This window comes from Barbus barbus (assembly GCF_936440315.1).
Source record: "Barbus barbus genome assembly, chromosome: 21".
NCBI classification, from domain to species: domain Eukaryota; kingdom Metazoa; phylum Chordata; class Actinopteri; order Cypriniformes; family Cyprinidae; genus Barbus; species Barbus barbus.
The window spans coordinates 10192586-10208770 of record NC_136749.1 but is presented as its reverse complement, the minus strand read 5'-3'; the positions used below and the strand labels follow the sequence as shown (position 1 = coordinate 10208770).

General features: G+C 37.8%; 1 protein-coding gene across 4 annotated transcripts in view; it reads left to right on the top strand.

Moving 5' to 3' along the window:
• LOC306886928 (uncharacterized protein) overlaps positions 1-16185 on the top strand; it is an 81484-nt gene that overhangs the window by 45514 nt on the left and 19785 nt on the right. The window contains exons 5-8 of one of the 4 annotated variants that reach the window (XM_079444305.1): positions 6492-6600; positions 8786-8823; positions 11156-11206; positions 11637-11742. In XM_079444305.1, coding sequence (XP_079300431.1) covers positions 11643-11742 — 100 coding nt within the window. In that variant the 5' untranslated portion in view covers positions 6492-6600; positions 8786-8823; positions 11156-11206; positions 11637-11642. Of the gene's footprint in view, positions 1-6491; positions 6601-8785; positions 8824-11155; positions 11207-11636; positions 11743-16185 lie in introns of those variants that run through there. The other 3 variants (XM_079444307.1, XM_079444306.1, XM_079444304.1) reach the window with 3 other exon arrangements.

The window sequence follows — 16185 nt, the reverse complement described above, 5'->3', positions numbered from 1 at the left end:
TTTAAAGATTTTTTTCTTATATTTACCTAACAATAACAAAAATAGTTTATGCTTGTTTGAAGTAACTCAAGCACTTTCACCACAATAATAAGCAGTAGTGAGCAGCCTTTAACGCATTTCTCGCCTCCATTTGGTAGGACTGTATGGCATCTGTGATATTATGTGACTAAGGGACACCCACTTAATGATATATGATTACTAAGCGCGCGGTCTCTCTCACACAGACACACAAAATTAGCCAATCTTTTCAATTGTTGTCAGCGTTGAATAACAACGCCCTTGCAAACGAAGTTTGACTCAAACCATGATCTTCAGTGGTGAGTTCCTCAAAGAAAGAGAATGAATTCACAGAGCTGCAGTGCTCTTCTGCAGTCACACATACATCGCGTGAATAACCGCAATATGTGGTTTATAGAAATAGATTAATAGTTGGGCTATGCTGCAGAAATACACTCTGCTGCAGACAGACGGATGGGCATTAATTGCACGGGTCACGAGCTGATAATCACCGCCGCTTTTTCTCTCAAACACACACTTCAGTGTTGAAACGAGCTGACAGTCTCCGGAATTCCTCTCAGTCATCCGGATAGGCAGAGACGGATAGAGTCTCTCTTAGCGGCGGTTGTCATAATAACTCCAGCTGCGGCAGACGTGATGTGGCTGATACGGGTTCTTCGTTCCGCACAGCCGTGCTTCTTTCTCTCTCATCCTTCCTCTCCTCTTCAGCTTTGCGTCGTTACTAGCAGAGCTGCGCCGTGGCTTGGCCGCAGGGGAGGTATCAGAGAGAAGAGAAGCGCTGGGGAAAACGAGTCGCCTCATCATACAGGATCATGTGCTCGCCTGCTATTGCTCCTTATGCAGCAACTGCAACAGCTTTATAGGCTACACAGAGCATGGCTCTCATTGTCCATGCATTCTGCAGATTGGCTGGACATATTTGATTAAAATGCACCAAAAGAAAGAAAGAAATGGGAAAAGAATGTGTTTTGGAAGTCAGTTAATGCATGAGTGGGAATTTGTTGAAGTAATGATATTGGGGAATGCTTTAGATTGGATATCATTAGCAGTGAGTCCTCAGGTAGTGCTGTTATTGATAATACTGGAAATCCCAGTGGAGGTTTGTAAAATGAGAATATAGAAAGCATATTACCATTTTAATTGATTTGTTTAAGGTCTGTCTAGATTTAAATAAAAGGATCCTGAAAAATGCAGTCACACTAGACTTCATGCTCCATTCACTTTCTTTCTAATGCAGAAGTGTGGAAAAGTGCATGTGAAGCTTCATCTTTCACTGTAGTGAACTTTGAGCAACAGAGGATGTAAACATCCTGTAAGAGTACTAGCCTAGTCTTTAACAAGCTGAAAAGAGCGCATGTCACACTTCTGTTCATCAATTTGCACTGGCTACCAATAGCAGCTCGCATAAAATTCAAGGCATTGAATTGAAGGCCTACAAAACAACCCCTGGCTCTGCACCCCTTTACCTAAATTCACTACTAGCCACAAGATTTTAAGTGCCCTCCAGAAGCTGGCGTTCTGCAAGTGAACGCCACATTATAGTGCCATCCAAAAGAGGCACAAAATCACTTCCACAGACTTTTACCTTAACTGTCCTTCCTGGTGGAATGACCTTCCCAACTCGATCCTCCATCTTCAAGAAATGGCTAAAGACACATCTCTTCCATCTACACTTGACCTTTTAACACTAGCAATTCTCTATTCAATTTCTATTCTATCTACTTTTCTTCTTATTAAATATCAAATCTTGACCCTCTAACATTAGCACTCTATTCTGTTTCTATTCTGTCTACTTGTCTTTTTATTTAATATAAAAAATACTTGACTCTCTAACACTGTGGTCTCAAACTAAATTCCTGGAGGGCCACAGCTCTGCAGAGTTTAGCTCCAACCAGCTCCAAATCGCACCTGCTTGGAAGTTTCTAGCGATCCTGAAGACCATGATTAGTTGGATCAGTGAAGTGAAGTGAAGTGACATTCAGCCAAGTATGGTGACCCATACTCGGAATTCGTGCTCTGCATTTAACCCATCCATCGTGCACACACACAGCAGTGAACATACACCCGGAGCAGTGGGCAGCCATTTATGCTGCGGCGCCCGGGGAGCAGTTGGGGGTTCGGTGCCTTGCTCAAGGGCACCTCAGTCGTGTTATTGAGGGTGGAGAGAGCGCTGGACATTCACTCCCCCCCACCTACAATCCCTGCCGGCCCGAGACTCGAACCCGCAACCTTTGGATTACAAGGCCGACTCTCTAACCATTAGGCCACGACTTCCGCTGGGGAAAACGAGTCGGTGTGTTTGATTAGGGTTGGAGCTGAACTGTGTCAGGTGTGTTTGATTAGGGTTGGAGCTGAACTGTGCAGAGCTGTGGCCCTCCAGGAATTGAGTTTGAGACCAATGCTCTAACACTAGCACTCTCTGTGCTAGTGTTAGAGCATAGATTCTTCTGCTTGATTTTTTTTATTTTATTATTAAAAACCAAACAAAAATGATTCTATTCTTTTCTATTATATGTATTTCTTTTCTTTTTATTGATTGTTATTATTTTTTTTGATTTATGGTCCTCATTTGGAAGTCACTTTGGATAAAGGCATCTGCTAAATGTAAATGTACTTTAATTTTTTATAATTGCATTTACATTTACATTTACATTTAGTCATTTGGCAGACGCTTTTATCCAAAGCGACTTACAATTGGCAATCAGACAGAGGAAGTGCTCGTAAAACACCAAGTCTCAGTCATTGTTCAAATAAGTACAAGCTAGCAAGGGAAGGAGAGAAAGATAGAGGGAAAGATTTAAGTTTTTTTTTTTTTTGAGTTTAGGATGAAGTCAAGTAGTGACTAGTCATTTAGTTTAAAATGAAGCTCAAGAAAGGGATTACTGTAAATACACCATCTGGCAATTTTTCTGCATTGATATATTTTGAGAAAATACAAATTTTCTAACAGTTAAATTGCAAATATTTTATCATAACATATGGTGTTACTAGTGATTTTTAGGGATCTCTATGTGCTGCCTTTAACCTCACAGTTTAGGATAGTCATTGGTAGATCTTTTGGACTGTGCATGAATGTTAACTGATAGCTTCCTCCGGATATTAGGACCTCATTCCTTCCAGTCAGTATTTAGTGTAAGTGCACGTTAAGCAAAGCTGATTCACTTACATTTCACTCAGTTTTGTGTTGATTGTAAATGGACACTGTCCATTTCATCGCATTATATCACACCAAGAAATAAACTTGATCAGAGTGTCGCACAAATAATCTTTTTTTTTTTTAAATCTGTTTCTCTGTTTATGCTCATGAAACAAGAATTTACCAATATCAGTTGATTGTCAAATGGCAGCCATATAAGACTTATTATAAACTTCAAAGAAAACCAAAATTCCTCTGGGTAGTTTAGATCAGCTAAGCCTCATACCCCTTGCCTTGATCTTGCAATGGCTGAAATAAAATGACATTCATTAGTTCTTTTCCTATTAGCTCTAAAAACCTGTAGGGAGACTGATGAAATTCTTATGTTTTTGTGTAATAAGAACAATATAGTAAGTGCCTGGAGAAGACATATTGTATAATGGATTCAGTCTGCTCATGTTTTTGTCAGATCCTTTTAATTGCCAGTGAAATGCTTGCTGACAAGACCATTTGTCCATTTGAGTTGACCACACACAGCAGCATTATTAAAAGCAGTCTTTACAAGGAAGTTGACAAGGGTGCTAATCTCTAAGGGATGATTACATGACAACAGCATACTAAGAGGGGGGGTCTTTCTTCTGCATTTTTGAAATGCAAGTACAGATAACAACAATGTCAAAACGACACAGATTCGTGAGAAACAACTAAAAACGTTATTACTCATGCCAGGCCAGTAGTCGGCAATTTCACAAATTCATATTTTTGTAGTTCACACAGACACAATAATGGTATCATTTTCAAAACTTTCAAAAATTAGCATTTTCAGGCCCCCAAAAAGCTGTTAGCATGTAAATGAATGGCCAAAAACACACAAAAAGTTTGTTTTTAGTTGAAAATTTTGTAAACGCCCCCTAAGTATTACCTTGTTCAGCACCTAACACATCCTGGATTGTTTGTGCTAAATGAAATTAATTTGCTTTCCAGTTTTCAGAGCAATATAGCAGAAGGGTGGCTTACTTTTACTTTTATAAATATAGAAACTTTACACCTGGTTATTAATTAAATGTGAAAAATATCTTATAGTCTTACATTTAAGGATAGATCACCTAGCAACCGCTCAAAACACCCTAACAACCACTCAGAATGCCTAACCAACCAGCACTCACATTTTCTTCAGAAAATAGAAATTGATTATGACTAGCTGAACAAGTGCCTAGCTTTTGAGGGTTCATTTCCATAATTTTAATGGAATAAGATGGAATTTGATGGAAGAGATTGAATGATTTCAACTGTTTATGTCGGCCATACTAATGAAATAGAGTGGAGACAAATTTATCTACAGTACTTATGTGATTGTATAATTTGCACCTTTGTTATCCTGTTTCAGGATTCTACATCCAGCACAGACATTCATTAAAGCAGCTTACTAAAATACATTTTGTGCCAGGAAACCTGAAAATTGCTCAGCAAGCTGGAAGTTCCAACTCTGTTTGGCATGATTTTAAAAAATCTAACACAGAAGCTTAGACAGATTTACAAAACCTCAACCTGAATGTCAAAACAATGTTTCTTGCAACCCATGAACGTGATCATGGAGGCAATGTAAATCCACTACAAATACACGGCATATGGTTGATATTATTGTGCGCAATTCAAATCCCAGTTTTTAATGCTCACAAATACAAAAGCACTGAATGCAGAGTGACACTATGAGGTTTGCAGTTCCTTTTGTTTAGTCTTTGTCCAGTTAGCTGAGCTTTAGAGCCAAACAGACAGTGTGTGTGTGTGTGTGTGTGTGTGTATGATGTGTTAATCTTGGCTAAATGAATCCCAAAGGTGTGTTACTATGTGTGTGTACATGTGCTTGTATTGTTATCTAGGGCACACACTGCCTTAGGCACCTTAAGATTTACGTCAGGGAAATATGTTTTATCTGGAGGAGGTGATTAATTCAGTGGACAGGTGAAAGGTCAAAGGTCAAAAGTGAAGGAGGAACCAGAAAGTCGCTGTGTAATGAGGAAGAGATGAATGGGGATTAAGTGCTGAGAGGAGAAGAAAGAGCTACTACAGAATATTATCTCATACTGAATATTAATGCTTATTTCTGTGTTTTTTTGTGAATAATAAACAGTCATCCAGACTGTATGTACCATGGGAATTTAGTTATTTTTCGTCAGACATTTCAGTCTAAAAACAATCTGGTTCAGTGTAGGTTAGCTAGCTGAATTCCTTTCAAGGTCATTAAGGGTGTTTGCCAGCTGGATGATGAGTGCCACATTCACAGCTTTAATTGAATTGGCTGCTGTTTTCTAGGATGCTGAGAGAATGGATTCGATGCTGCAGTACCTTATTATCATTTCTTCAACTTTAATGACATTTAATAATAATTCCCAATGATTATCAAATCAGTCAGGAGTTTGTTTAGTATGTTTACTTCCAAACAGCATTAGAGTTAGAGCAATTAATGGCATATCATCAAGGGTTAAATTAGATTCTAAAAAGAAAAATAAATAAATTTCATTGTCAATTCACTCAATTCCTCGTATGCACATTCTGCCTCCCCATTCTACCTCAGGGTGACTATATATCTTACAATGCAACTTAATCTTTTATATTATTTTAAACTTTATCTCACAATAATCTGTCATAACCTTTCATATCAAACAAGCTTTCATAACATTTAGCGACTGTGCTCCTGAAAATAAATAAAAAAAACTTTATGTCTGCACAGATCCTCCATACTCCTCTTTTAGATGTGTGCTCCACCTCACTTTCATTCCAGTCACAAAATAAATATCTTGCTTAGGTCACCAAAATTGCTACCAGATTTTAGAGCCCCCACCTGCAAAGTCCCACTGTATATCTACATGGTAAATACATGTATGCTTAATAGCCACAAATTCACCATTTAAACCATAAATTTAATTGGTCCAGACAGACAGATTTACCTTCATAATGTCTGGCTCCTGGTCTTGACAAAGACAGTGAATAATCTCTAAAGGGACACAATAAAATGGCTGGTGTTAGTGTATCAGTAGGTCAGTGTGTCACAACGTTAGCCGTCACTCCAGAGACCACAGAGCTACTCTGTCATCCAGACAAGAGAGATCAACTACAGTTTCCCTCTCAAATATCAAACTACACTGCTTTCTATTAGTGCATCACATTGTACAACACACACATAAGGCATTTGTTGGGTTGCACTAATTATTCTATTAATGAGAACTTCATAAATGAAACAAATTGAACAATTCTCCCAAAAATGAAGAATAGCTGAAATCTGATTCAGCCTCAGGCCACCCAAGATGTTAATGAGTTTGTTTCTTCATTTGAACAGATCTGAAGAAATTTACCATTACATCACTTGTGCATCAATGGATCCTCTGCGGTGAATGGGTGCCGTAAGAAGGAGACTTCAAACAACTCATAAAAACATTAATCCACAAGTAAATGACACAATTCCATAAAATGTATCAATGTCTTGTGAAGCGAAAAGTTGTGTGTTTGTAAGAAATGAATACATCACTAAGGCATTTTAACTTTAAACTCTCACCCCAGGCCTAAATACCAGTCCATAATCCATAATAAAGCTTCTTCCAAGTCCACTCTCACATCTAAATTCACCAACATATTTGTTTTGAACCGTTTTCCTTTGTTAATAATGCTTGATCTGTGCATATATCTCTCCAAATCCAGACAACATGATTTTTCACTGGAGAAAGCAATAATACACGTAATAATGGTTCATCACTTTTGTAAAATAGCCAATAGTGTTTCTTTTAAGTGGCACCTGTGATATTTATTTGCTGGCTGCAGTTAACTTTTAGAAGATTGTTAGATAGCATATAAAAAGCCTTACAGACAATGATCTCAATTTTTAAAATAATTGAATATGTACTGAGATTAATTCAACAGCTCTTATTTTCAATCTCACCTGTTTATACACATGATTTAATTATTTACAACATAGTGTAACAAGAGCATCTACAAGCGTTACACCATCTCTGAAAAACAAGGGAAGGTCACCAACACCAAAATCCTTTCTAAATATCCCAACATAATTAGCACAGTGTAAGGTTACCCACCCTAGCCCATGTCATGACTGATTATGAAAGAATATTACTCACTTAATAATGTGAGAAATCACCCTGAGACCAAAGCTGTGTTTAAGCTTAATTAGCACAGGGCCTACTGTAATTAAGTTTTTGTGGAATCAGGATTAGTCTGTGTAAGGAAGGAGCAAAATAAATAAATAAAAGGATAGGATTCATTAATCATTCAGGCCCAAATACAGGTGACCTGTTTTCCACCGTATCTGTTTTGGCCCATCATTTTTTAGGAAAAATGGATTGCGTAATTATTTAATTATATTATTTGGGCACTTAGTGGGCCAGTGCATGAGAACTAATGAAATCTATAATAATGTTACGCTGCAGTGGTTGGGGGGGGGTGAGTTTCTCACTCTCTTTTTTGTTTACTTGGATTCGTGGTTAACTCTGCGTTGCCACCTCCACATGTACTCTCCCTCTCTCTCTTTTCTTCTATTGTTCTAGTGTTTTATCAGTAGGTCAAGCTGTGATTATAATGAAAGAACAGCATGTATGTAGGCAGGTGAAAGGTGTTGGGATCTGATTCAATTATGCTTTCAATGCACAGTCATTTTCTGTTGTTGACTGCCCTAACTATTTGCTCTCATTGCTAGTGTTTCCTGCCATCCGTTTACTGTATATAAGTAGTCTTGAATGCGGCTTGACACTGAACATAGCAGGAAATGACTGTGATGGAGCAGCATGTCTTATATATACAGATTTACTGTAATAAGTTGAGGGTTACGATGTGATTTAAATATTTCAAATAATAAACTATACAAATTTTTGTGTTTATTTGCACTTAAAATTCAAATTTGACCAAGTATCAAAGCCAGTATTGCTGATATCGATACCAATACTGATACCTTTTAAATGATACTCTCTTAAATGAATTAATTTTCCATCTCTGGGGATAATTGTAACCATTTAACATTATTATTTATTAACAAATGTCACAGAACATGATCAATCTTTAAACAACTTAAATTTAGCTTTGCCTTTGTTTAATGTGAAATGTTCTTGTCATTACTCTATTTGCTTTCTGTCTGAATGAGAGCTCTCTGTTTTTGTTTTGTTTTGGACATGAGCTTATTTTATGCACAATGTTTCAAGCTAAATACGTAGTAACTCCACAATTAAACTCTAAACGACTCTTAAATGTTTATAAAAGATTATATCATTTCTGTACTATTTTGCCACATACAGTGTAGACTGCAAGGTATAACCATTTTCAGAGTCATTAAAGCTCACACAGTGCAGCCAATTATGCTCAGTAACACTATTAACCTGGCTAGGAGAAAATTTATTACAAATAAACAAGGTCCAAGTTCTCAGCCAATGCTAATTACTATAACAGAGACAATTCAATTTATAAGAAATGTAGGCAGTAGATGTACTGTAGACTGCATTTATGTAGTTTACAGTGTTTTACTGTAAGAAATCACTCCCTGATCTTGTAAAATGTTTATATCACAGCCACCTACTCTTCCAATCACAAAAACCCTGCTATAATTTACACTTTTTTATCTCTTTCTCTCTCCAGCAGCAGATGGAGTTCCCGTGCAGAAGGATGGGGAACAGGTAAGCGAGGTGCCTATTACACAAACATAAATATACTAAATTAGACAGATCTCTCAACAGCGCAGATACGCTTTGACACTCCACACCACAAATTCCTGTTTAGGGGGAAAAGCCTCCAAGATGGAGGCCAAGGTGTCCAAAACAGGAAGAGATTATCTCAGTTAGGGTTGTGAGCCAGCTCTCCTCCTTAACCGCAGAAAGACATTGCTAGCACATTAGCCTAGATAACAGCATGTAGTTTAGTGCTTACCCAATCTGGCTTGTAGTTTGCTGTTATAGTAGTTAGCATTTACTTTTGGTTAAGTTTGTGTGTTTTGTGCCTCACACTCTTAAGAACTGACCCAGAAAGCAGGCTTATAGTATTTGCCTTCAGCTGTGCAGTAAAACTGGAGACTGGTTCTGGGTCTGTGCTTAAGGGAGAGATGATGATTTTGCTCAATGGATGCTCAGTATCACTTTGCTTGCTTATTTTTTTTCTTATGTCTTCATGACTTCATATTACTCAGCATATCATGACAGCACTGAGCACATATCACCCCCACTCGCTACAATGTAGTGCAACATTCACGGGCTTTTGTGCTATATACAAAACATCTGATCTGTAATATTAAGTAAACACAGCTCTCTCAGATTGATCTCTGTCCCTGAACCTTCCTGGCTAGTGTATCTCTTTACCTATACACTGGTAAAAATAGTAAGATACAGTCTATTACAGCATTCTCTTCACCTATCATGTCTTCAACATGGACTGACTGCAATAGACTCCATGTATTTGCTTTCTTTGTGACTGTCTGTGTTGTTGTTTTATCGTATTAAAAACAAGTTTCTTAAAGGCTACATAGAAATAATCTTGCTTTTAGCATAAGCTTTGCTAATGGCTTTTATCTGTCCATTGGGCAATGAGTGTGAGGCCGTTGTTTTTCATGTAAAATCTATTTTCTGAATGCTTCTGCGTGCTCGCCAAAGCAAACTTCGCTATTACTATTGTTCATAATCATACCTACAGTTGGGGATTTGAATAAACACTTAAACTTTGCAACTCATCCTGCACGTTTCTGCTATAGACATGAATGATACGATGTATCAAATCCTGCGGCTTGTTGAGGAGAGATGTGTTATTACTTTTCTAAGCAATCAGACTTGTGATTTTCACCTGGCAGATGATAAACTGATTACAAACAAAATCTTATTGAAGGAGGGAATGAATGTGCTAAAATAAGAATACTTCAGCAACCACATAGAAACACCCTGGCAACACATTTGTAGTACTTCTAGCATCTTTTTTTCAGAAAAGTAAAAATCTAGTTATTCTCTTGCTATCAAGTCTGTTACAGCCAGTACAAAAAACAAACAAAAATATATAAACAAACAAACAAAATTATAATAATTTACTCACCCTCATATTCCAATCACCCACAACACAACTTTTTTTTCAGCATAACACAAAAGAACAATTTGTTTAAACAATCGCTCTTTTCCATTCTTTGACAATGAACAATAATTGAAGCGTTCAAGGATGTAAAAGTAATTGCATCATTTTTATCATAAAAGTCGCACAAGTCCAACTGACTTGTGCGCTATATTGCAAGTCAGCTTTGTGTGAACAGACCAAAATTTATATTTATAAAATGTATTATATATCTCGTGAACTCTCAGGAAGGCACCAAAGAAATACATATATATATATATATATATATATTTCTTTGGTGCCGTCCTGAGAGTTCATGAGAGAAACTATAAAAGTCAAATTATTTTTTTTGAGTCTGATCTTTGACTCAAAACATGATCCATTTCTTTAGATTTAGTTCACAGACTCAATCGCAATGGTTTAACAGCTCACTGGTGAGGAAGTGTATAGGTGAACACATTTTGGTCTGCTCCTTACACAAAGCTGTCATGGTTTCAGAAGATATTTTAGACAGCTGTATGGACCACTTTTACGATACCTTCATGGTGCTTAAAACTTTTGTTCCAATTCATTGTAACTGCATGGAAAACAACAACCACTATTTGTCATTTTGTATTTCAAAGTGCCAAGAAGTGTTTGGATTAACCTGAGGATAAGTAAAAGTGACTGAATTTTATTTTTTTGCTGAACTATTCCTTTTATTTCACATCTCTGTTAGTCCAACCAATAAGTCGCCCTCTCAGAATTTGATTTCCTCTCTGTTCTTTTTAATTTCTCTATTTCTCCTTCAACTTCACATGTTTTTTAAATGCCTTGTTCTGTCACAATCCCTCTCTCTCTCCTCTCCTTTCTCTGTGGCCGTCTCTCTTGCTCTTCTCTCTTCTTTCTTCAACTCTGTCTATCCCCATCCCTTTCTTTCCCCAGCCCTCTCTCTCTCAGCATGGCCAAACAGACTTTTCATGGGATGGAATCAATGTAAGTGTTGTGAATATCATTCCTCCATTTCTTTCCTTTTGTTATTTTCCTCTGAATCACAGTAGCTGTCTCCTATCTCACACCCCATTCCTCGGTTTGATCCGGCTCTCCTTTGCGGTGGCTTGTTGGTGTGCTGTAGTAGTTAGACTTTGTTGCGGACGTAAGTGACAAAAGACTACACTTCCCATCATGCAAATGGACAGAAATTAAGTAGCAGACTGTTGGGAAATGTAGTTTCACAACCTCTAGAAACCACTTTGCTAACTTTCTACCTAACTTCTCTCATCACCTCTTTCCTTTCCATAAATTGCCACCCACGCTCAAAATTTTGCATTTCATTTCTGCTCCTGCTCCATCGAAACCATCTATTTCTTCACCTTTCCTTTCCTCTGTCCCATTTTTCTCTCTTGAATGCCTTCCTTCATTTCAGTTGTCTATGGAGGACACAACCTCAATCCTCCCTCGGCTGAAGAAGCGGAACTCCAACGCCTATGGAATCGGCGCTCTGGCTAAGTCCTCTCTGACAGGTGTGTCAGGTGTGTGTCTGTCCTGTGAAATGGTAAACTGACCCCATGTTGACTCCAGACTGAGCTGGAGGAGATGGAGCCAACATGGACCCTTTTGGGTTTCCCTTTTCACCACCCGTTTCCATTTACAACACTCTCCAATGGTTTGTGCCATTGGTGAACTCCAAGATCCAAATAAGAATAGTTTCCTGAAAAGTAAGCGATATGCTTCCCACAATGCATTGTCATGCGGGTTTTCATTTTATCCTAACCGGTGGTTGATGGGAGAGGCAGGTTTTTGTATGTAAAGTGCTTGTGAAGTACGGAGATCAGTCAGTGTGTGTCTTGTTATATTGTTGTTTCTCAGACTCCTGTGTCTGTGTTTTTGTAGCTCTGTTGTGTGGAGTGAAGTGCAGTGCAGTCTATATCCTTCTCTGAAAGATCCTTTTCTTCAACTTTAATAATTCATGTTCATTATTTCATTAGGCATTACCTAAGAGCTTAGGAGATTTTAGAATATCTGTATGTCTGCACTAATGCACTGGTAAAAAAAAAATATATATATATATATATATATATATATGTGTGTGTGTGTATGTACAGTATAGATTCTGTCCAAATGGTAAAGAGCAATTGATTTTTTCTCAGTATCTTATATAAAGGCTCCACGCAGTTCGTTACAGCCTGGCTTTAGTATATCACAGATGTAGCTTCATTGAATAAGCTGAAACTAATAAAAGAAAATGCAGGAGAAAGTGTTCGGCGATTACTGTGTGTAGATCTTCATTAGTGTGGAAAGAAGTCATTCCAGCAAGACAAATTCCCATCCCTTGACACTAAAACTTGGTCAAAACCATAACCATCTACATATCTCATTATGGAAGTCATTTTCATTGAAATCTTACACATATTTATCACCAACATAAACATTATAACACAGCACATAGAGAGGTTGTGTTGGCTGTAGAAATTTAAAACATCAAAGGATAATTTAAATAGCTTTTCATCATTTTAACAGACAATCATTTTATTAGAACCTTAATACCTAATTTTAAATGTGAGAATTCTAGACAAGTTTTTTTTTCTAGTTACACCAAGCTCTGAAATATATTTTATGGGTAGAAATTGTGATAAAATATTTGTAAAGATTATTATGCTTAATCCTTATTTAGTAAATCCAAGATTACCAAGATTGGTAATGTCATGTAAATTTATGGACTCTCAAAAAAAGAAGAAGCTGTAAATGGTATATATAAATGTGCTGTATACTGTATATTAGTACCTCAAGTTGAAAAAGTAACATCACAGTGATAATTTCTTGCCTTTTGCTTTTTGTTTTTTTGAGTGTGGTTTAAAAAAGTGGGATCTCTGTTGAACATACAGCTCTTTAAATTTAAAAAATTATGGAATCAAGAAATTCTAATAATTTTATTTATTTATTTTAAATTTACAGAAACTATGAGATAATAGATTTGGAGAAATTAGGAAACTTTTAAAACACCTCGTGGTTGCCATGGTGACCATTTTACTTTCCGCCATAACCAAGTTATGTAGAGTATTTTGTGTCATATCTCCTGAACCAAACATGATAACACAGAAAAGGTGATGTCTTCCCCTATTGTTTTTTGGTCAAGGAATACAATGATATCATATGCAGCAACATAAACTGTTCAGGTGAAGAGTTAATGGTGAAATCAGCAATTTGAGAAGGAAATCAGTATCTGAGCATCACAGTATCACAGCATTTACAAAAGTCCATATTATGGCTATTATTTTTTTTCTTTCTTTGATAATTAACTAATATTTTATTCAACAATCCATTAAAAGATTGTTTTCAAGAATACTATCATATATTTCAGAGATATTTTTTAAAAAATCATCTCAGGTAAGTGTATTTTTCCTTACCTCTCAGGCAGAGTCAGGTAGTGTTTCCAATGCATTCTTGTCTCTCAACAATGCTCTAACATCACACGCAGACGGCAACGCAATCAGGTGAACAGTTAATGGTTAATTCAGTGACTTTATGAGATGGATTACAATTAAATTTCAGAAGATGCAGAATGACATTTGAAATATATTTCACGTCAACTTTATTTACAATCACTCTCTGGGGCCAGAGTTGTCTATTATGTTGTCCACAAGGAGGAAGCCAGAGTCCAGTATTCGGCCGGGTACACGCAGGTGATTCACTAATATAAGATGTAACGGGTGGAATAATATTTATGTGTAGGGTGCGGTGCGCCAGATGGTGACAAGCGCGGGATAGGTTGCGGGTCCAGTAACTAAGACTATTTCTACTTGGTCTAGTACACGCTGAGCAATGTAGCCAATCGCGCTGCCACTGATTGACAGCTGTAGTGATTATATTAAAGGGAGCACTCTTTGCTTGCTTTCTGTATTTAGTCTATTTACAATTTGAATAAAATGTTTAATAAATGAGTTTTGTCTACCTCATGTAGGAGATTTAATGCAGGTGCAGGTGCAGGTTCGGGTCCCAGTTTTTATATCAAATGGGTCGGGTATGGGATTAAATTAGTGTTGCTGTCAGATAACATGTCGGGTGTTCTGTTAATTACTGCGATTGTGGGAAGATTATTTCACCAACCAGGAAAGGTGAACAAAAATTCCTCTCTACTATGTTACCACAAGGCATCGCTTACTTACAGATCTCAGGCTTCTGGAGGGGATGTAAATTTGTAAGAGTGAGGAGGAAGTAGGAGGATGCTGAGCCTGTGGCTGTTCTGTACACAAACATCAATGTCTTGAACTTGATGCGAGCTGCAACCAGTAGCCATTGCAGTGAGATAAAGAGAGGTATGAAGTGGGTCCTTTTGGGCTCATGGAAGACCAGTCGTGCTTCTGCATTCTGAATCATTTGTCGAGGTTCAATCAAGTGCAATAGTCCAGCCTAGAAGCGACAACGGCCTGGGCAAGAAGTTGTCCCGCATGCTCTGTTTTGAAGGGCCTGATCCTCCTGATGTTGTGCAATGCAAACCTGCATGATCGAGCTGTCTTTAAAATACGGTCCTTGAAGGTCAGCTGGTCACCAAAGAATAATTTTTGATGAACCTAGCAGGATGATGAAATCATGCTCGAGTCGGAGTGGCAGGGAAAACGAGAAGCTCAGTCTTTGCCAGGTTGAGCTGCAGGTGATGTTCTTTCATCCATGCCGAAATGTTTGCCAGGCAGCCTGAGATCTGTGCAGCTACTATTGGATTGTCTGGTTGAAATGAATGATAGAGCTGTGTGTCGTCAGCATAGCATTGGTAGGAGAAACCATGTTCCTGTATGATGGGTCCCAGTGATGTAGTGTATATGGAGAAGATGAGGGGTCCAAGAACTGATCCCCAAGGAAACCCTGTGGCCAGTTGATGTTCTTTGGATACCTCTCCTCTGCAGGAAAGACCTACATGTGAGATAAGATTCAAACCAGTGGAGTGCAGATCCTGTGATGGTAGACAGGAGAATCTGGATGATTCACAGTGTCAAAAGAGGCAGATAGATCCAGCAGAATAAGAACTGATGATTTGGAATCAGCTTTCAGTATCTGCAGGGCTACAATGACCGACAGCAAAGCAGTCTCAGTTAAATGGCCGCTGCTGAAACCTGAGTGGTTAAAGTTCAGTTGGTCATTCTGTGAAATAAATAATGTAACTGTATCTATAGAGGTGTGAACCAAATGGTCTATTCCATTAGAATAACAAAGGAACAGCATTCCTCAGGAACATCTTGTAGATTGCAGGATCTCCAGTGGGAAGGTCCTAACAGTATTGTTTCTAGCCCTTTTCTCTTCAGATATAAAATTGTATCCCACAGACAGAACTTTGGGAGAAGCTAGGATTCATACAAGGGTTAAGATTGTTTAAAGGAAGACATGCTAACATCGCTATTGAAGAACTGCTACACTACCATCTTCAATAAATTCTTCTCCCCACAAAATATTTTTGGTCAAGCCTACTTAATTTTTAGTATTAGAGAAATCTAGTACACTGGTGAGCCACCCAAAAGACTGCTCAGCAAAAATAGAGTAAAGATGGGGCATGGGGCAACTTTTTAGGTAAAAATGAGTAGTATGCACTGGCCAGTCTAGACAGATATTGTCTTGACAAGAAGTAAAAGTGGATCGTAAAATGTTTACATTCAGAGATGAGAAATGGGTGGGTGAGGGGATGACACTACAGAGGAAAGATGGAGGGGTGAAAAGGAGTGTAGGTTTTGTCTAAAAGTAACTGGTAGAGGAATTAGGGGCACACAGGTAGTAATATGTAGGTTACATGTAATAAAGAAATGAGCAGAGATGTCTAGAGGTTTTGCCAAATGTTGTCTGTGATACAATTGCATGTGTAAATTAAGTCAAGCTGGTTGCCTGATTTGTTAGTGCTTGTGGTGGTAAGCCAATTGAGATTGAATGAAGCTAGGAGTGGAAGTGGAAGTCTGCAGGAATTAGGCTTCTCCAGATGGATTTCAAAGTCA